The following is a 21,114-nucleotide window of genomic DNA, read 5'->3' as shown; positions in this document are numbered from 1 at the left end:
ACGTGGCAAAGGTTAGTGGTAAGCCCGAAGATTGGGAAAACTTTAAAAACCAGCAAAGGAGGACTAAAAAAATGATAAAGAGGAAGAAAATAGATTATGAGAGTAAACTAGCAAGAAATATAAAAACTGACAGTAAGAGCTTTTACAAGTATTTAAAAAGGAAGAGAGTAACTAAAGTAATTGTAGGTCCCTTAGAGGATGAGACTGGGGAAATAATAATGGAAAACAAGGAAATGGCAGAGGCATTGAACAGATATTTTGTATCTGTCTTCACAGTAGAAGACACTAAAAGCATACCAATAATAGTAGATAATCAAGGGGCAAACGGGAGGGAGGATCTAAAAACAATCACTATCACTAGAGAAAAAGTACTAGGCAAACTAATGGGTCTGCAGGCTGACAAGTCCCCTGGACCCAATGGCTTTCATCCGAAAGTCTTAAAAGAAATGGCTACAGAGATAGTGGATGCATTGGTTGTAATCTTCCAAAATTCACTCGTTTCTGGAAAGGTCCCAGCGGATTGGAAAACCGCAAATGTAACGCCCCTATTCAAGAAAGGAGGGAGACAGAAAGCAGGTGACTGTAGGACAATTAGTCTAACATCTGTCATTGGGAAAATGCTAGAATCAATTATTAAGGAAGTAGTAACAGAGCAGGACATTTAGAGACTCAAAATAAAATCAAGGAGAGTCAACATAGTTTTTTGAAAGGGAAATCATGTTTGACAAATTTATTGGAGTTCTTTGAGGAAGTAATGGGCAGGGTGGATAAAGGGGAACCAGTAGATGTAGTGTATTTGGATTTCCAAATGGTATTCGATAAGGTGCCACATAAAAGATTACTGCACAAGGTAAGAGCTCATAGTGTTGGGGGTGATATATTAGCATGGATGGAAAAGAGAGTCGGGATAAAGGGGTCATTTTCAGGATGGCAATCTGTAACTAGCGGGGCGCCGCATGGATCAGTGCTGGGGCCTCAACTATTTACAATCTATATCAATGACTAGGATGAAGGAAACGAGTGTACTGTGGCCAAATTTTCTGATGATACAAAGATAGGTGGAAAAGTAAGTTGTGAGGAGGACACAAAGAGGTCAATTTTAGGATGGCCGAGCGGTTGCGTTCGTGATGGGGGAGTTCCTAAAATTGGGGAATCCTGGAGCGGGTCCGGATCGCTGGCTGGATAGATAGGGGGGACCGTGGAGTGATCGGTCGGAGGCCAGAGAGATCGGTGGGGGGGGGAGTGCCTGGATAGATGGGGGGGGCGGATGGAGGGATCGGGAGGGGTGCAGTGAGATCGGTTGGGGGCCAGACAGATTTGGGGGAGTGGCCCTAGATACAGCGGGGAAATGATCGCTGCGGGGGGTGTCTGATCACGGGGGTGGGCCAATCGTGGGGGTCTGAATGCGGGGGGTGGTCCGAACGTGGGGAGGGGTGTCCGATCGCGGGGGGAGTTCTGATCGCGGGTGGTGGTCCAGTTGTGGAGAGGGGTCCGATCGTGGGGGGAGTTCTGATCATGGGGTGTACTCCAATCGCAGGGGGTGGGAAACAGATTTGCTTGGGGGACTGGGGTGAAACACTCCTGCTCCTCCCGGCCCACAAACAGTGCTGGAAAGGAACATACCTGTTGAACCCGGGTTTCCCGAGCCCTGGGGAACCCGGCCCGCAGGCGTTAAATTTAAAACACATCTAAAATTTGAGGCTTGCAGCATCATTAAATATTTAAATTAAGGAGCTGCCTGTAGAGAGCAGGTTAGTCACCCACCCCCCAAACTGCCTCTGATAAAACCGGTAGTGGGTGTGTTAGAGGCGGGTTGAGGTCGAATTTCCCATTTTTAAATTTTTAACCCTACCCCGCCCCTCTCCCGCCTGTCCTGGGGAGGGGGTTTAAAATTCCCCCCAATGTGTGTGATTTCTGTGGACTAGTTGGTGTTTTTGGTAATGTTTGCATCTGACCTCTGTTATCCAGTAGTGCAGTTAACATCTAGCTGCTCATTGTATGATGTGATTTCTGTTCTCCATTGGTGACGTACATATCTAGTCTCTGTTGTCTCGTGGTGGAGTATGTCTATAATCTCTGTTATTTGGTGATGGAAAATCTATCTGATCTCTGACAGTCTACAGCTTGGGTATGGATCTGGGAAAGAATTAGGGGAACATGGTATAACCTTCATTCCTGGTGACTTCCCCATTGGTCCAGCAGTGGGACATCTATTCAGCGGTTCAAGAAGGCGGCTCACCACCACCTTCTCGAGGGCAATTAGGGATGGGCAATAAATGCCGGCCTTGCCAGCGACGCCCACATCCCGTGAACGAATAAAAAAAAAAATTTTTAAATGTAATTTTCTACTCATCGATAGAGACATTTGGGGAAATTTTGCGAGGAATGGCTCTGAAGATAAATTCTTGCTCAATGGGAGTGTGGATCAGAGAATCAAGTGCAGTGATCACAGACCCAATTCAGAACATGCCTGATTTTCAAGTCCTTAAAATTAATCACAGAAAATTGGGAGCACCGCGAATCACGTGTGCTGACCACTGTGCCTCCTTCTTCCATCCATGCTACAATGGGGCAAGTCTCCTTGCCACAAGTAAAACCTTGCAAAATGTATATATTTAATGCCTGCTAGGATACTGGGAAGGGGGACTGTGCTTCTCTTTCCTTTTAGACTAGTGGCAAGTGTTTTAGATCACTTGGAAATATGGCCCTGGTTTCAGGTTACTCCCCAAATATGTAGATTGTGAAGTTGCTTGTTACCAATATCTTCCTGTGAGGATAACATGTAGGGCCAGAATTTGCAGTGAGCAACGAATGAACAGTGCCAGCTGTTCGTTAGACTTGCTCTTGCCCATAGACTTTCTACGAGTTTTTGCACAGCAAGTTACTGTCAATGGGACAGCCAAACAATGTGGCGCTCTCTACAGGGCAAGCAACTGTATATCTCCTTAACCCAACAGACTGAAGAATCGTTAATAAGCCACGCAGAGTCTGAACCAGGAAGTGTAAGTTAGAATAGTGAATTCAATGTCAAATTAGGTACAAAAAGAGAAATAAAGAGAGGGTAAGAGAGATTGAATTAAGAGACAGAGATAAAGGAGAGGGCAAGAAAAAGTAAAAAAAAAGTGTTTAAATTTTTCTTCTTAACTGTCCAATAATAATTAAAATGTGAAGGAATGAAACTCCACACTTATTAAAGTTAATTTTCAGTGTCAGAGAGATTGTTTGGCAGTAATTGAGACTTACCATGCCGTTAAAAGGGCACTTAGACTTGAAATGATTTGACTTAACTTTTTGTGGCGAGTTCAGTTGATATCTATGAGATAAGTACAGGAACTTCACACCATTCAATATATTTGACTGGTGAGTCAGCTGAGGAATCCCGAACGGAGCAGGAGTAGTTCCTGCTCTACTCTGTGATCTCCAATTTGGTAGAGGGAGCCTAAAACAAGTGTTAGGCCCCTCATTTACGTGTGTAAGGAACCTAACACCTATTTTAGATGTCTGCCAGGGATGCCTGAAAAATGGCACGACCTAATATAAAATCAAACGTCTTTCAGCAGTTCCCTGCGCGGGACGTTGAGCCCCAAAATTGGCCCTCATTCGCCTATCAGGCACGACGAGGTCCAATTTCTACCCCAAAATATTTTCAACAATGATGACTAATTGGACTGCTTTTGTCCATTCCACAACTCCAGAGCGCTAAATCCCAGGGGCAATGAACAAATGTATAAAGATAATAGGGTGAACTTTCTGAGCTCAGATTGCCAGTGGGAGCTTTCTTATCAGCAATGCATGTGACCCATGATTTTCCATTGATCGATTTTAATGGAATGTAAACTGTAGGCAGCAATTTCCCGATACATACAGCCAGCAGGCGAGAGTCTGCCAGCAGCTGTTGGGAATATATATACGGTCTTAGGGAGCCCCTGCTCCGTTACTCACTTCCCAATTCCAAAAGATTCGAGCCGACCCCAATTGGTTACTGTGGCCTGTACTTTATTACGAAGAACAGTTTAATACAGTAATATTTAAGCAGCAGTTTACAGAATGGAAACAGGAGATATATTACCCACTTCCACTCTGGGCAGAGGTTGCGTCTTGGCCTCTCGCTTCTCACGGACCTCACGGCCCCACCCTCTTGGATCACGCGGATCCTGCCTTCTGCAGACTTCTTTCCTTTCTGCGACACGGGCGTGGGCTCCTGCCAGCACATCCGCCTTAACAAACCTAGCCTGCTGTTCCCGGAGGGATCCTCTACCCTGAACCTTAGTTGAGCTGTGTCTTTATACACTGTTTAGCAGGAAGTCCTGCGGTGAGCTGACTGAACACGATCAGCACAGTTGATGATGCCAGAATTAGTCCATCAGCTTGACAAAAGGGACCCCGACAGTTCGGCACCTGACCTGACATCATCAACTTGCTGAGACAATGGCAAGACATTTAACCTCATCAAGAGGAGATGGCTAGTGATGCTAACGACATGGGACAATGGCCAGGTACTTAACCTCATCAAGAGGAGATGGCTAGCGATGCTAACTTGCTGAGCACTTAACCTCTCTGGGAGCTGAGACAATGGCAAAGACCTTACCCAGTCGTCTCAAACCAAGTTATAGTCCAACAAATTTATTTTAAATTTCACAAGCTTTCGGAGGCTTCCTCCTTCGTCAGGTGAATGTGGAAATTTCCACAACATTCACCTGAGGAAGGAGGAAGCCTCCGAAAGCTTGTGAAATTTAAAATAAATTTGTTGGACTATAACTTGGTGTTGTAAAATTGTTTACAATTGTCAACCCCAGTCCATCACCGGCATCTCCACATCATGTCTCAAACCAAGGGTGAGCTGTGTCTCTGGAATATGCATCTCTCTGCTGATCACCTTAAGATGCTGGGTGTCTGTGGCTGTCCCCAGTAAAAATCCCTGATACAGGCTCATAATTTGTGCAAGATGTGGGGTTACACACTAAATGTATTTCATGTTACATACATTGAGTAAAAACAATTCTTTGGTATTTGTTACACTTCTAGCACACACCTGCATAATCGAACGATACAGCCAGCAGGCGAGAGTCTGCCAGCAGCGTGAACTCTGAACATTACCCCCTCTTTGATTCGCATTATTTTTCCTTGTTGAATAATACAAAACCAGCATTACAAGAAGGGTGATAAAACATTTTCAAATATTATTAATATTCTAAAGTAAGCAAAAAAATTAACATTTATGTTAATTCTTTTCAATACTTGAAGCAGTGGAAACTACATTATTTACATCGGTGCAAGGCAAGTATGAAATAGACTGTCTCGTAGACCATCATGAAACGAAACATGAGGTAGAATTTTGTAATCTCTGCTGGTGTGATACTAATAGCTGAGTGCACCAGAGCAGAAAAGTGTAATTTTATTCAATGGTGTGCCATGCGGATCAGCTGTGCCATCTGAATACGTAGATAGATGCCAGTTTGCCTGGTTCTCTATTGGGCTTACTTACTGGTGAGCCCAAAGTCATTGCCTCCAGTGTTTCAAATTTATACAAATCGGTTTCTTTTAAAAGCAAAGAATAAAGTCACTAATACCTTTTGGATATATTTTTCTGATATTTTTGTTTTCGTTCTTTTTTTGTTTGTTTTACAGAAGTTATCTGTGCCATAGATTGAAGCCAGTTTTTTCTTTTAAATTAAGAAATACTGATGCCCTGTGATGCACAGAAAACAAATCAATGTTATTCTCTTTGGCCCTTCCACAGCTCCATATTTCATAATTGCAGTCATGGCACATAAAATGTATTAAAATGCTATATATCATTTGGCAATGCTGGAGTAATCTCAATTCATAGCTTGACTGTTCAGTATTCAGCCTATCTACCTTTATTTGCCTCACACATACTGTATGGGTATGGGTATAAATACGTCCCTACTTTTCTTACTGTTTACAGTAACTTTTTTCACATTTTTGTAATTAGAGCATAACTACCAAAATATTAAAAGTAATTTTTTGGGCACAAAATATTTCTTAATCTCAAGATTACTAGCTAGTTTCTCCATGAATATGAAAAAATGATAGCACCAATTATGGAACGTCCCCCTTTCGGAGCAGCAGGAATTTGGAGTAGCACTCAAAAAGAAGATGGGGTGCCGGAGTCTTTATCGGAGTGGGTCAGCATTTCAAATTACCTGCTTCCCAACGTTACCCGTTTTGCAATGGTAGAAATACTGGAACAACTCAGATCATAGAATAGCTGGTCTCAGTTAATAGAAAAAATCAGCTTGGCTCAGTGCTAGTATCACTTTTATTTCTGGGTCAGAAGGTTGTAGGTTTAAGCCCCGTTACAAGATTTAAGCAAATAACTTAGGCTGATATCTCAGTGCAGTACTGAGGGAGTGTATTGTCAGAAGTACTGCCTTTCAGGTAAGACTTGTCTGCCCATTTAGGTGGATGTAAAAGATCCCATGGTGTTTTTTGAAGAAGAGTAGAGAGTTCTTCTGATGTCCTGGCCAACATTCCTCCCTCAACTAACACTACCAAAAACAGATCAACTGGTCATTCATTCATGTGCTGTTTGTGGGACCTTGCCATGCACAAAATGGTTGCCATGACTGAACCTCAAGAATAATCTATTGGTTGTGAGGCACTTTGGGCCTATATAATTGTAAAGTTATTTATTTAATTATTTAAGACAAAAACAGTTTTCAGATGGATCACTGCCATAGCCTAAAGTTCATATCCATTTCTTTTTTCTTTCTTATTTTCTTTAAATGTCAAAAATTAAATAAAACAACTAGCCCTGGAGATTGGACTCTGTGATGATACTGTGCAGATACTTAAAACATTCTTCTGAAAATGGGCTAATGGCTCACTTAAAATAGCAAATACATTGAGCATTTTGATGCTATTATTGCACAGTGTAATTTCCAGGTCTAAGGCTCTTGGGTAGATATAAACTCTCACACCAATGGACATATTGTGCTAAAATGGCTAAAGAGCCAGGGAAAGGTGTCCAGAAGTTGTTGAAAATGAGCTGTAAATATTAATTTGGACCAGCACTGCACTAGCAGGGTAAGTGGTACTTTGTACATTACAGCCTGTAAGGTGCATTAGTTTCTTACTGCCAGGATACAGGCTGGCTTCAGAGACAAGAAAACTGGAGCCACTGTCTGTTATATCAGTCGGGTTTAAATGTGTACAATGAATGCATTGTTCATAGTGAAAATAAACTTGTACTGACTTTACCATTGACATTGCTGTGAACTTAAGCTCACCTGTGGTTTCGACACTACAGCTGGAGTCATCACAGGGAGACAGGTGCAAACAGCAGAAGCTCTTGTAGTGGAAATGTAAACTTACCTGTTTTTATTCTCATATTCCCTCTGTTGACAGTTCCAGTGGAGCCTGTGGCACAGGAGCTGAGGTAAGGAAGCTATGGGTCATATATCCTCCGTTGCCATTTGACATAATCGGAGTTATTGATTGATTGCCAGGATGCATTGTGGGATTTTAATAGTTTGATCACAAGGCTTCCTAACTATGGCTCCTATGATTTAACTGATTGATAGATTACAGGCAAGAAAGACAATGTACAGGTAAACAGTGGAGCACAATTAGAAGTGACAGCAGCATTTTCATCATGATCATTACTATTCCAAGTCAAGAAAGGTTTGAATAATTAGTAGAGCTCCTCTATAACTGAATACAGAGATTAATACTAAAGAATAGATAATAAATTATGGCAGTGTCTTTTAAAGATTTAGTAGCTTTAAGTCACAAAAAACACATTGTTAGGGTTTCTGTTCACAAGATAGAAAATCTGGATTACAAATAATTAGACAATACATCTGCACCAATGATGGCGGACAGGAAGTCTACTGCCATAGATTTACTATTGGTAGAGTTCAAGGTTTTAAACAGTGCAGCCTTTAAATGTCCATTTCTGTCTGAAGATCATAATAAGTACTCTTCAGCTATACTGCTTCTGAAAAGATTGTGGTGGAAGGACGGCAGTTCATTAGCAAAATATAGATCAGCAGGTTTTCACCATTCATCTACAGTTGGAAGTTCAACAGAAACCTTGAGGAAAAAGCTGCCCCACTGGCTCAGCTGGTGAATGCTATGCCCAAAATGGTCCTGAGCTCTACAGACCAAGGTTTGACACCCAGGCTGAGTTGAGCTAACTGAATGCAGGGGAGGCTCGAAAATTTGCCTTAATGTCCCTGAACAAAGGAGTAAAAATCAACCAGGGTTCTCTCTCTTAGCCGCTGTCCAGTGGCTGTGGCTGGAATGCGTGGGTGTGGTGGTGGAGAATGCCCTCACAGTCAAACAGCCATCTGACATTCACTGTCCAGGCTCAAATAACCACTAGGGCAAGGTACCAGAGGAAGGCTGGCATCTGTGGAACTGTACCTCAGCAAGGAGTCAATGGAAAGCAAAAATGGGCAGGCTGTATAATGAGCAGCCGATCAGATACCGACAGTTTGACACCCCTGTCGAAATTAAAAGTTCCAACCATAGATTTTTAAATTTCAGGATTTTTTTTAAAGCTAATGTGTGATCTATTTGTTAAATGTGCATTAAACTAACACTTTCCATTAGATTGTTGTGGGCACTATGAAATATTACAAGTATTGTATCAATATTATTTTCAAAACAATGTCAACTGTATTCCATTTATAGCATGAATAACTGACAGTATAATTGTCTGAAGTAGTTTTGTCCATACTAATACCTGAACAGTGGCACTAGGGAGAAAAGTCAGAGGAATAAACACTTAGAGGAGCGGCTAAGCGAGTTTATCCCTAATTTTCAATGATAGACAATAAATAGTGACATCATCTGTGCATGTTTAAACATAGTTAAATGGAATTTATTTGGTGACATTTTACCCTGTAATTTTTCCCTCCATTTCTCTGTTCCTCTAGGGGAAGATGTTCCCTCCATGCAGTTTTTTTGGGCGGCTGGCTGGCAGAGCCTAACCACCCCCCCCGCCCGCCGCCACACGCACGCATGCACGCACACATGCACACACTTGCAAGCACACGCACGCGCACACATGCACACACACACGGGCACATGATTTTTTACATTGATTTTTCCTCCTTAGCTCAGGGACATTAAGGCCAATTGAAGAGGCTCCCCTCCCTTCCTGGATGAGACCAATGTAAGGAATCTTACAACACTAGGTTATAGTCCAACAGTTTTATTTGAAAATCACAAGCTTTCGGAGCTTTCCTCCTTCGTCAGGTGTGTGAAGGTTTCCATCAAAGCACCGCATATATAGTCACAGAACAATGCCTGGTGATTACAGATAATTTTTCCAACTGCCTGTTATCACACCTCTGCATGGATGGTGTTCAGACAGGGGAACATTACACCTAAGACCACTGAATACGCAAGCGGTCAGATTACAAAGACAGACAGAGAGAGAGAGACAAAGAATGGCCAGTTGTATTAAAAACAGATAACTTATTTCCCCCCCGCCTGGTGGGGTTACATGTAGCATGACATGAACCCAAGATCCCAGTTGAGGCCGTCCTCATGGGTGCGGAACTTGGCTATCAATTTCTGCTCGACGATTTTGCGTTGTCGTATGTCTCGAAGGCCGCCTTGGAGAACGCTTACCCGAAGATCGGAGGCTGAGTGTCCTTGACTGCTGAAGTGTTCCCCGACTGGGAGGGAACCAGTCGGGGAACACTTCAGCAGTCAAAGGCACTCAGCCTCCGATCTTCGGGTAAGCGTTCTCCAAGGCGGCCTTCGAGACACACGACAACGCAAAATCGTCGAGCAGAAATTGATAGCCAAGTTCCGCACCCATGAGGACGGCCTCAACCGGGATCTTGGGTTCATGTCATGCAACATGTAACCCACCAGGGGGGGGGAAATAAGTTATCTGTTTTTAATACAACTGGCCATTCTTTGTCTCTCTCTCTCTCTCTCTCTCTCTCTCTGTCTTTGTAATCTGACCGCTTGCGTATTCAGTGGTCTTAGGTGTAATGTTCCCCTGTCTGAACACCATCCATACAGAGGTGTGATAACAGGCAGTTGGAAAGATTATCTGTAATCACCAGGCATTGTTCTGTGACTATATATGCGGTGCCTTGATGGAAACCTTCACACACCTGACGAAGGAGGAAAGCTCCGAAAGCTTGTGATTTTCAAATAAAACTGTTGGACTATAACCTGGTGTTGTAAGATTCCTTACATTTGTCCACCCCAGTCCATCACCGGCATCTCCACATCATGGATGAGACCAGTTAGCTCAGCATGGACTAAATATCTGGCAGCCCAACCGACCTTCAGACTAGAAAAAGGTAGATTGTGTGGTGGAGTTGTGGGGGGAGGGAAGGGGCTAACCCAGTGCGGCAGCAGCCCAGGTTATTTTTATGGACCTCGGAGGAATACTGCTGCTCCTCCTGGCTGCATATAAATAAATGAACATTGAGCTCTGCTTCAGCTGGATCGCTAGCTGATACCGGATCGAGCGTGCAGTGCATGCTCTGCCCAGTTGAGTCCTAAAATGGTATCGGGTCCTATTCACATAATAGGACTCCAATTTAAATACCTAAATTAGCTGTGCACTTGCTTTTGGGCGGCCTGTTCAGAGGACCCTGCCAAAATGGCGACAGCCGCAGTGATGGCGGGAATGGGGTAGTAAGTTCTTCTCCACAATTTTAGGACGCTACCAACCCATTTCTGCCAAATCCCCCTGTGAAACAAACCTGCTGCACTGAGAGGGTGGGGTGGTGCCCTGCTTGTAGAACTATGTGAGTGTATTGGGTTAGTCACCATGAGATGTGTGAGAGCAGCCTGTAGATGGCTGTCCCTCTGATTTCTCCTAGCTCTCTATTGAAAAGAGATTGGCCTCTGTTCATTGCTGTCTCACACCAATGTGCCTAAGACTGGGAACTTGTTAGGATGGAAATGTGTTCTTGCTGTCCCAAGAGTTCACAACTTAATGTTCTGGTGCTCCAACACGTAGTGTCAGGGCATTGCATTCAGTTCATCATTTCATTTAATGGACAATACCTTTTGTGCATTGCTTTTCACTCAAGACATTTACAGTGTGCTTTCTGAATGTGAGCATCTGATGATGAGAAGAGCAGCGATTTAAAGAAATGACTGTAGTAAATTTGCAAAGTACTACTGGGGAAGGGCTAGCGAAGGCAGGAATGCAGCTGTTTAAAAACTCAGACAATATTCAGTGGAGTAATAATGAACAGTGCTACTGAGTGATGGGTGAGAATTGATACCCCAGGTTCCCTCACACTGTTCAGTTCATTATACCAACCATATCAATTTAGGGAAGTACTGAGTGGAGGCCAGGAATTCTCTACACAAAGAGATGGAAAATCAGATAACGAGTATTTGCAGTCAGCTCTTGCACATCTCCTCATTACTAGTAGTAACAGAGTGGTGTTGAAGGACAACAGGTTGCAGATTATCCCTCACTGCCCTATCAATTGTGGATGGTGTGTAGCTGAAGAGACTCAAAGGAAAAGAAGAGATTGTAACTTAAAAAGATAGAGTTTTACCCTCGAGACAGGGACTCTAAGTTGACAATTTGGAGTATAGTGCTTAACTTCAAAGTTACTGGCAGAATAATCAAAATTCACCATAGCAAGATAGCAGAAGTTGTTTAAATCAGGTCGCAAGTTACACTTATTATTTGGAGCCAGCATCACATCTAACTTTTAAATGGGGTCCTGATTATGCCATCTGTTCTTTATAAAGCAGTATTTGGCTGACTCTCAAATAGTGAGCGAGATTTTCACTGGCTCCACTGGGTGGAAACAGGGCTGTCGAACCCCAAAAATCACAGGGAAAAACTTATTGTCCCATTCCCGCTCTCAATGCGGCCAACACCATCCTGAAAGGGGCCTACAACTGGGCGGCCAGAGCGCCCGCTTCCTTCAGGTGGTATGCCATTTTAATATGCAAATTGGAGCACTATGACGTACATAGAACTCTGATAGTTATTTGAGAGACAACTGGACAGAGTGTGGAGGCTCCGCTCAGTTTTACCGGGCAGCTTTATGTTTCCATGATTCTTATTTACCTGCTGCTTGCAACTTGTAGAACTTGCCTCTTTGTTAAAAACCTTTAACATTGTGCAGGTTCAAGCCTATAGAAAATGTAGGTGCAAGGAATTCCTTGAGGCTTCTCCCGCTCTGCTGCCGTAACTTCGGTGAAACCCCGTTCATGCAAGTAATCTTCTTTTGGGTCTTCAATTGTCAGCTTGGCTCGGTTGTTAGCACTTTTACTTCTGAGTTGGAAATTTTTGGGTTCAAGCACTAATTCAGAATTTGAACACCAAGAGGTGCCATCCCTCTGAAGAAACACTAAACTGGGGATCCCAAGGGACAAAAAAACACCATAAATTTGTCGGGAATGCAGAGGAAAGCCTGCGAATTAGGCCAGAACCCAGATCTGATGAGAATATCCAGTGGTCCCTCTGTAGGGCAGAACCTCTGTCAGTTCCAAACATGGTTCCCTGTGTCAGAGGGGCCGTGGCTTGGAGGAAGGAGACTTCCAGGCCCGCCTTCAGCCACTGGACAGCTGATACACCTTAGTTTCCCCTGTAATACCAGCCTTGCTTTGGTGGATGTGGTGCCCAGGATGCCCCCAAGAAATTTCTTTAATTACCTTACTTTTTTGGGCACCTGTGGAACAGCTTTCCTGCACTGATTTCTTTCTGGCCCACTGCACTGGTGAGTGCCCAAGATGTGCCTATAGTGATGTGGACATCAGCCAGAAAAATGCAGATTAGGGACTCACCCGTTGATCCCGGAGGTCCGGCAGGGGTAGCGACCGAGGCTCCCGGCAGGCATGTCCTAATACTTATGCCAGGGTTGTGGATCTGCAGATGTTCAGGTCCATTCTGCATGGTGGCATAAGTGGACATTAAAGATCTTATGGCATGATTCGAAGAAGAGCAAGGAGTTCTCCTCTTGTCCAGGCCAACGTTCCTTCTTCAATGAACACCAGCAAAAAACAGATTAACTGCTGATTCTTGTCAGTGCTGTTTATGTGCAAAATGGCTGCTGTAATCCCCTACAGTCACTGCACTTCAAAATAATTCATTGTATGTGAAGTACTTCAAGATGTTTCAGCGGATGTGACAAAGTGCCTCATAACTGTTGGTCTCTTTTTCTGCTCACTGTTTCACCATCTTTTGTTTATCCTGAGATTTGTTCTGATATGTATTTGGACTGCTGATTTTCCTGGTTCATTTCTCTGTTCTGGTGTGTCTTCTGTCAATGCTTTTGCAGAAAGTTATGCCACTAAATAAATTGTTCCCTTTATATTTTCAAAAAGTTACATAAAGAATCAACTTATATACAAGATTTTATAGTGGTTCAGTTGGTAACCTTCGACCTTTATAGGATATGAGTCAGTAGGTGCCATGCTGTGCATTTGCTGTTTGTTTGGCATGTATCTCCTGCACAGGTTGGAGTAATCTGTACATTTTAAAGGTTAGAACTAATTTATGTTACTGTGTCTCTGAGCTTTCTGTGCAAAGTTAAGCCCCATTTCTTCTTCCTGCTCTTCAACAGTGAAAATGCAAACAAGCTTACTGACTGAGTCTGGCAATATTCCATGCTGTATCTGCTTCAGAGGACAAACTGTGATCCAGAACTGGAGTCAGAAGCGACAACATTTCTGCTGGGCACTAAATTGGAGCAAATTGATAACTCAGTGATGCCTATGGACCAGATGGAAATAATGATATAGGGGGACAATTTTACGAGTCCAGTCGGAAAATCGAGGGCAGTGCAAGCCCCGAGTTTTTGATATGCACTCCCAGCAGGCAAGGCTCCCTTTTAACTTGAAAATAATGTTAATCAGAATTCTCAATGTCAGCAAACTCTGACACAACAGAAACCTTTAGACCTGTAAGCATGCAAGTTCTTGCAAGTGTCAAGTAGTTTATTTATGAGTTTTTTTTTTCCTATTTGTCTATTTCCCTTTCATAACTGCTTAGATTTATATCATCAACCTCTGACTGAAAGGCAATTATATCTATGGATCTCATCTTGTTTAATCGCTTGGACTAGGCCCACACTCTAGTGCATAGTATCGTGGGCCTTTCTGTATCTACAGTACAGTGGAGCATTGAACACTGCACAACAGACAGACATGGAGAGCAATGGCCTTAGAGACATGTGACTGGAATTTTCACGGGGGGTTCTCCCGATTTTCTGCCGTATGTTCAGTGGAAGATTGGCAGCACCCTCAGGGAAATTATGTGAGCAGCCAAAAACAGCCATTTGTCCAGGGTTTCTGCTTTCCTTCCGCCGAAGGTAATGTTAGGAGATCGGGAGAACCTCAACAGAAATTCTCCCCCACAAGGGTATTTAGCTGCATGCTTCAGCCTGGTGTTTATTAATTTTAAATCTGAGAGCGATAGATTTTTGCTAGCCAAGGGTATTAAGGGATATGGAGCCAAGGCGGGTGAATGGAATTAGGGTACAGATCAGCCATGATCTCATTGAACAGGCTCGAGGGGCTAAATGGCCTCTTCTTGTTCCTATGTTCCTATAAAATGTTCCTATGTTCCTATAAAATGATGAACTTTACTGATATCTCTTCTTTGTCTATTAACTTAAAAGAAACCATGGACGGATTTGCTAAATCAACAAGAGAAAGGGAAAAAAGGAAATGGGAACAGCTGTCTCTGTAAAACTTCTGTGGCTGAAATCAAATGAGATCCCCTTCCCGTGCATTCTATAAGGCTCCTCATTCCTTTTCTCCCATCATTTGTATCAGCCACATTCACACTACCCCTGTGAGTGAGAGAGATTATTTCTCTTGTAGTTTTAGCTTGATATTTTAGTTTAGCTGTCTGATCTGTGCCAAGTCCTTTCATCAACAAATGCATCATTGCAAAATAGTCTTTTGTTTGACTGCCAGTCACTTCCCATGTCTCTGCTGCCTTTCCACTAACAATGACTATGCATCATATGAATTCTGCTAACATTTCTGAGGAAAATAAAGGAAAATATTCCAGCAGCTTTAAGAACTGATTAGGTCCTGGAATGGTAAATCTCTTTGTTGTTAAGCATAAGAAACGTAAGCTGAGCCATAATTCTCCATCTTCTAACTCTCATAATGGAAAGCTCACCAAGAAACACCAGAAAGGAGAAGCTCTGGATTTAATGTGTCAAACAGGAGCTTTTTTCTCTGAAGTCAAGACTGCAGAAATATCAATATTCTCTTCATTGGCAAAGACGACATTGCAAAAGTATTTTGAAAATCCAAGCAGCATGGGGCAGGAACTGATTAAGGGCCCTTACTGATTAATTGGTACAGTATGAGGGAGGGAACCAGATTGAGTCATCATGGAGCTAACTCTTATGGGGCAGATCTCCTTCGATACATTCAAAGTTGCTGATGTGATTGTAATTTACTTTTTTTTGAACAATTTCACAAATGTAAATCAGATCACAAAAGAAGTCATTAAGATGAAAATTATGGTGGAATCCATCACTGGCATTTTGCTTTGTCCGGCCTCCTCCTAGAGTAGTCCTGTGTTTAATTAGGAATTTTTTGATATGGCCAGAAACTCTTACAGCATAGCACTATTAATTCTGCAGCAAAAACAGGTTGGTTAGATTACAAATGACCCAACTAACTGCGCAATGTTTCAGTTTCAGGCAGTCTGTATTTGGTGTCTGATTTCCAAAATATTTGCAACAGTGTAAATACTATTGTGACATGTATTTCAGGTGCATCAGTAAAAAGTAGCAGATTTGCAATGTGTTCTCAATCCTGAAATTCATTTTCCCCAAGCTGTATGACACAAATCTGTCTCCATGTAAAGCTGAGGAATCTTCAAATTCGCGTACTATTTTCAAATAAATCATCGATTAAATGAAATGGGTTATCCCTGGTCTTTAGTGTCCTGAAATTAAGTGTAAATCAAAATTGGAACTTCACGGTTTTAATGTTCCCAAGTCATGAAATCTCTTGCAATATTGTATTGTAATTTACACTGTTCCTGTCATTTTGAGTGAGATCAGTGATTTCCCACTGTCTTCTAGGACTGGCATCTGCTGATATGTGAGTAGTGAGATTGCCAGTGGGAAGTGTTATCATTCCTGTGCCCTCTGTTGCTTGCATGACTCAGAGATACTGTTGATGTGGTGTCTCTTAAAATGGTATACAGCACGCATACTATGGATCTCAAAGATGAGGTTTGTTATGTGCTTGTGCACAACAGCAGCACTGACATTATATGGTAAAAAGAGACTCACATGATGTTTGTTGTAACAATTTTTTATACAATACAATAAACTAATAATGGCATTAAGGGCGCTATCTCTGCAGCCACCTCTTTTAGAACCCTCGCATGTAGGCCATCAGGTCCAGGGGATTTATCAGCTTTTAGTCCCATTAGTTTCTCAAGTACTTTTTCTCCACTGATATTAATTACTTTAAGTTCCTCAATCTCATTAGCCCCTTGGATCCCCCCTCTACTCTGAAGACAGATACAAATATTTGTTTAATGCATCTGCCATTTCCTGATTCCCCATTATAATTTCTCCTGTCTCCAAGCGACCAATGTTTACTTTTGCTACTCTCTTCCTTTTTACATACTTGTAGGTCTTACAATTCGTTTTTATATTTCTTGCTAGTTTACTTTCATATTCTATTTTCTCTTTTGTTTAATCATTTTTTTGGTTGCCCTTTGCTAGTTTTTAAAATCTCCCAATCCTCAGGCTTACTCATCTTCTCAGCAACATTATAGGCCTCTTCTTTTAATCTAATGCTATCCTTAACTTCTTTCGTTAACCATGGATGGATCACTTTTCCCGTGAAGTTTTTATTTCTCAATGGAATGTGTGTTTGTTAAGAATATTGAAATATTTCTTTAAATGTTTGCCATTGTTTATCAACCGTCATACCCTTTAATCTAATTTCCCAATCTACCTTAGCCAACTCGTCTCTCATACGTATGTAATTGGCTTTATTTAAGTTTAAGACTCTGGTTTCTGACTTCAGTACGTCACTCTCAAACTCAATGCGAAAGTCTACCATATTATGATCACTCTTCCCAAGAGGATCCTTTACTGTGAGATTACTAATTAACCCTGTCTCATTACACAATACAAGATAGAGTCATAGAGTTATACAGCACGGATAGAGGCCCTTCGGCCCATCGTGTCCGCACCGGCCATCAAGCCCAGTCTAATCTAAGCCCATATTCCAGCATTTGGTCCGTAGCCTTGTATGCTATGGCATTTCAAGTGCTCATCCAAATGCTTCTTGAATGTTGTGAGGGTTCCTGCCTCCACAACCCTCTCAGGCAGTGAGTTCCAGACTCCAACCACCCTCTGGGTGAAAAAGTTCTTTCTCAAATCCCCTCTAAACCTCCCGCCTTTTACCTTGAATCTATGCCCCCTTGTTATACAACCCTCAACGAAGGGAAAAAGCTCCTTAGTATCCATCCTATCTATGCCCCTCATAATTTTGTACACCTCAATCAAGTCCCCCCTCAGCCTCCTCTGCTCCAAGGAAAACAAACCCAATCTTCCCAGTCTCTCTTCATAGCTGAAGCGCTCCAGCCCTGGTAACATCCTGGTGAATCTCCTCTGCACCCTCTCCAAAGCGATCACATCCTTCCTGTAGTGCGGCGACCAGAACTGCACACAGTACTCCAGCTGTGGCCTAACCAGTGTTTTATACCGCTCCATCATAACCTCCTTGCTCTTATATTCTATGCCTCGGCTAATAAAGGCAAGTATCCCATATGCCTTCTTTACCACCTTATCTACCTGTTCCGCCGCCTTCAGGGATCTGTGAACTTGCACACCAAGATCCCTCTGACCCTCTGTCTTGCCTAGGGTCTTCCCATTCATTGTGTATTCCCTTGCCTTGTTAGTCCCTCCAAAGTGCATCACCTCGCACTTTTCCAGGTTAAATTCCATTTGCCACTGTTCCGCCCATCTGACCAACCCATCTATATCGTCCTGCAGACTGAGGCTATCCTCCTCGCTATTTACCACCCTACCAATTTTTGTATCATCAGATCTAAAATAGCCTGTTCCCTGGTTGGTTCCATGATGTATTGTTCTTGGGAATTGTCTTAAATGCATTCATGAACTCATCCTCCAGACTACCTTTGCCAATTTGATTTGCCCAGTCTATATGAAGATTAAAGTCCTCCATGATTACTGCATTGCCATTGTTACAAGCTCCCATTATTTCATGATTAATAACTCTGTCCAATGGTATTGCTGCTATTAGGGGGCCTATAAACTACTCCCACCAGTGTTTTCTGCCCCTTGTTATTTCTTATTTCCACCCATACTGATTCTACTTCCTGATCCTCCAAGCCAAGATCCTTTCTCAACACTGTCCTTATGTCATCCTTTATTATTGGAGCTACACCCCCTCCTTTTCCATTCTGCCTGTCTTTTCCAAACATCAAGTACCCTGGAATATTTAATTCCCAACCTTGGTCACTTTGCAACCATGTCTCTATAATGGCTTTTTGCCATTTTTTCCTGCTTTGATCTTACTTGCTGATGCTCTATTATTAGTAAACTCTCTGTCCCTTCCTGCCACACTCTGCTTATCATTACACTGCTCTTTTGCCTTGACTTTTCTCATTAGATTTCTAAATTTCCCCTCAACTGACCCCTCCCCTACCCTTTTTAGTTTAAAGCCCTAGCTACAGTCCTAGTTATTCAATTTGCCAGGACTCTGGTCCCAGCCCAGTTTAAGTGGAGCCCGTCCCAATGGAACAGCTCCCTCTTTCCCCGGTACTGGTGCCAGTGTCCCGTGAATCAAAACCCCTGTCTCCCACACCACTCTTTGAGCCACACATTTAACTCTCTGGTCTGTTTGTCCCTATGCCAATTTGCACGTGGGTTAGGTAGTAATCCAGAGATTATTACCTTTGAGGTTGTGCTTATTAATTTAACCCTAGCTCCTCAAGCTGTCTCAGCAGAACCTCATTCTTAGTTCTACTTATGTCGTTGGTTCCTATGTGGTCCACGACAACTGGATCCACCCCTTCATGCTCCAAGTTCTTCTCCAGCCGCGAGGAGATATCCTTAACCCTGGCACCGGGCAGGCAACACAGCCTTCGGAACTCCCCTACCACTATCACATTCCTTTTTACTCCCCCCACTTGAATGGCCTTCTGTACTACAGTGCCATTGTCAGTTTGCCCATCCTCCTTGCAGTCTTTTGCTCTCATCCATACAGATAGCAAACTCGTACCTGTTGGATAAGGTGAAAGGCTGAGGCTCTTCCATCACTACATCCTGGGTCCCCATACCTGCCTGACTCACAGTCATACCCTCCTCTCCCTGAACACTGAACAAATCTAAACTACTACCTCACCTAAGGGGTGTGACTGCCTTCTGGATCAAAGTGTCCAGATAACTCTCCCCCTCCCTGATGCATCACAATGTCTGCAGCTCGGACTCCAGCCCAACAACTCTGAGCCGAAGTTCCTCGAATTGCAGACACTTACTGCAGATGTGGTTGCTCGGGATCTTGCTGGTCTCCACAAACTCCCACATGCTGCAGTTACGACACAAGTTTGAGAAGCAGAACTGTGTGCATGCAACACTGCAGCTCTGATCAACTCATTTGGTAACTTGCTAACCACTATTTCCCAAGTAATACGTAAAATAGGAAAACAACGGGATCTGATGTTTTTAAGAATGTTTCCATTAAGAAAAGAAAATCCTTGTTTTTTAAAAATAGCTCATAAAGTCAAAACTGCAGCACAGAATATTGATGCTATCTTAAAAGTAATCCCAACATATTAATAATGATAAAATATTCATGCCACCACATTCAGAAAAAATGTTGACCTGTTCTTTGCTCTGCATTGATAACATAGAAACATAGAAAATAGGAGCAGGAGTAGGCCATTCGGCCCTTCAAGCCTGCTTCACCATTCAATAAGATCATGGCTGATCCTCTATCTCAATACCATATTCCCATTCTCTCCCCATACCCCTTGATGCCCTTTGTGTCTAGAAATCTATCTAGCTTCTTCTTAAATATGTTCAGTGACTTAGCCTCCACAGCCTTCTGTGGTAGAGAATTCCACAGGTTCACCACCCTCTGAATGAAGAAATTTCTCCTCATCTCAGTCCTAAATGATTGAGATGAGGAGAAACCATCCTGAGACTGTGATCCCTCGTTCTGGACGCCCCAGCCAAGAGAAACATCCTCCCTGCATCCAGTCTGTCCAGCCCTGTCAGAATTTTATATGTTTCAATGAGATCCCCTCTCATTTTTCCAAACTCTAGTGAATACAGGCCAAGTCGACCCAATCTCTCCTCATAAGACAGTCCTGCCATCCCAGGAATTAGTCTGGTGAACCTTCACTGCACTCCCTCTATGGCAAGTATATCCTTTCTTAGGTAAGGAGACCAAAACTGCACACAATACTCCAGGTGTGGTTTCACCAAGGCCCTGTATAACTGTAGTAAAACATCCTTGCTCCTCTACTCAAATCCTCTTGCAATGAAGGCCAACATACCATTTGCCTTCCTAACTGCTTGCTGCACCTGCATGTTTGCTTTCAGTGACTGGTGTACAAGGACACCCAAGTCCCTTTGTACATCAACATTTCCCAATCTATCACCATTTAAATAATACTCTGCCTTTCTGTTTTTCCTTCTGAAGTGGATAACTTCACATTTATCCATATTATACTGCATCTGCCATGTATTTGCCCATTCACTCAACTGGTCTAAATTGCCTTGAAGCCTCTTTGCATCCTCCTCACAACTCACGATCTCACCTAGTTTTGTGTCGTCAGCAAACTTGGAAATATTACATTTGGTTCCCTCATCCAAATCATTGATATATATTGTGAATAGCTGGGGCCCAAGCACTGATCCCTGCGGTACCCCACTAGTCACTGCCTGCCACCCCGAAATAGACTCTTTTATTCCTACTCTCTGTCACATGCACCAGCGCAGATACTGGCACTTCAGTGGATCCTGTTAGGTAACTTCACATTTATCCACATTATACTGCATCTGCCACGTATTTGCACACTCACTCAACTTGTTTAAATCGCCTTGAAGCTTCTTTGCATCCTCCTCACAACTCACGATCCCACCTAGTTTTGTGAAATGTCTTGATTACCCATTATTT

At 42.8% G+C, this 21,114-nt stretch overlaps 1 protein-coding gene across 1 annotated transcript in view; it reads left to right on the top strand.

Moving 5' to 3' along the window:
• Positions 1-21,114, top strand: part of st18 (ST18 C2H2C-type zinc finger transcription factor) — a 202,032-nt gene that overhangs the window by 109,362 nt on the left and 71,556 nt on the right. Inside the window, exon 4 of the mRNA XM_067975540.1 lies at positions 7,372-7,402. Coding sequence (XP_067831641.1) covers positions 7,372-7,402 — 31 coding nt within the window. The remainder of the gene's footprint in view (positions 1-7,371; positions 7,403-21,114) is intronic.

Source organism: Heptranchias perlo, chromosome 3 (assembly GCF_035084215.1).
Source record: "Heptranchias perlo isolate sHepPer1 chromosome 3, sHepPer1.hap1, whole genome shotgun sequence".
Classification (NCBI taxonomy): Eukaryota; Metazoa; Chordata; class Chondrichthyes; order Hexanchiformes; family Hexanchidae; genus Heptranchias; species Heptranchias perlo.
Note: the sequence above shows the minus strand (reverse complement) of the source record. Positions and strands in the feature narration are given on the sequence as shown.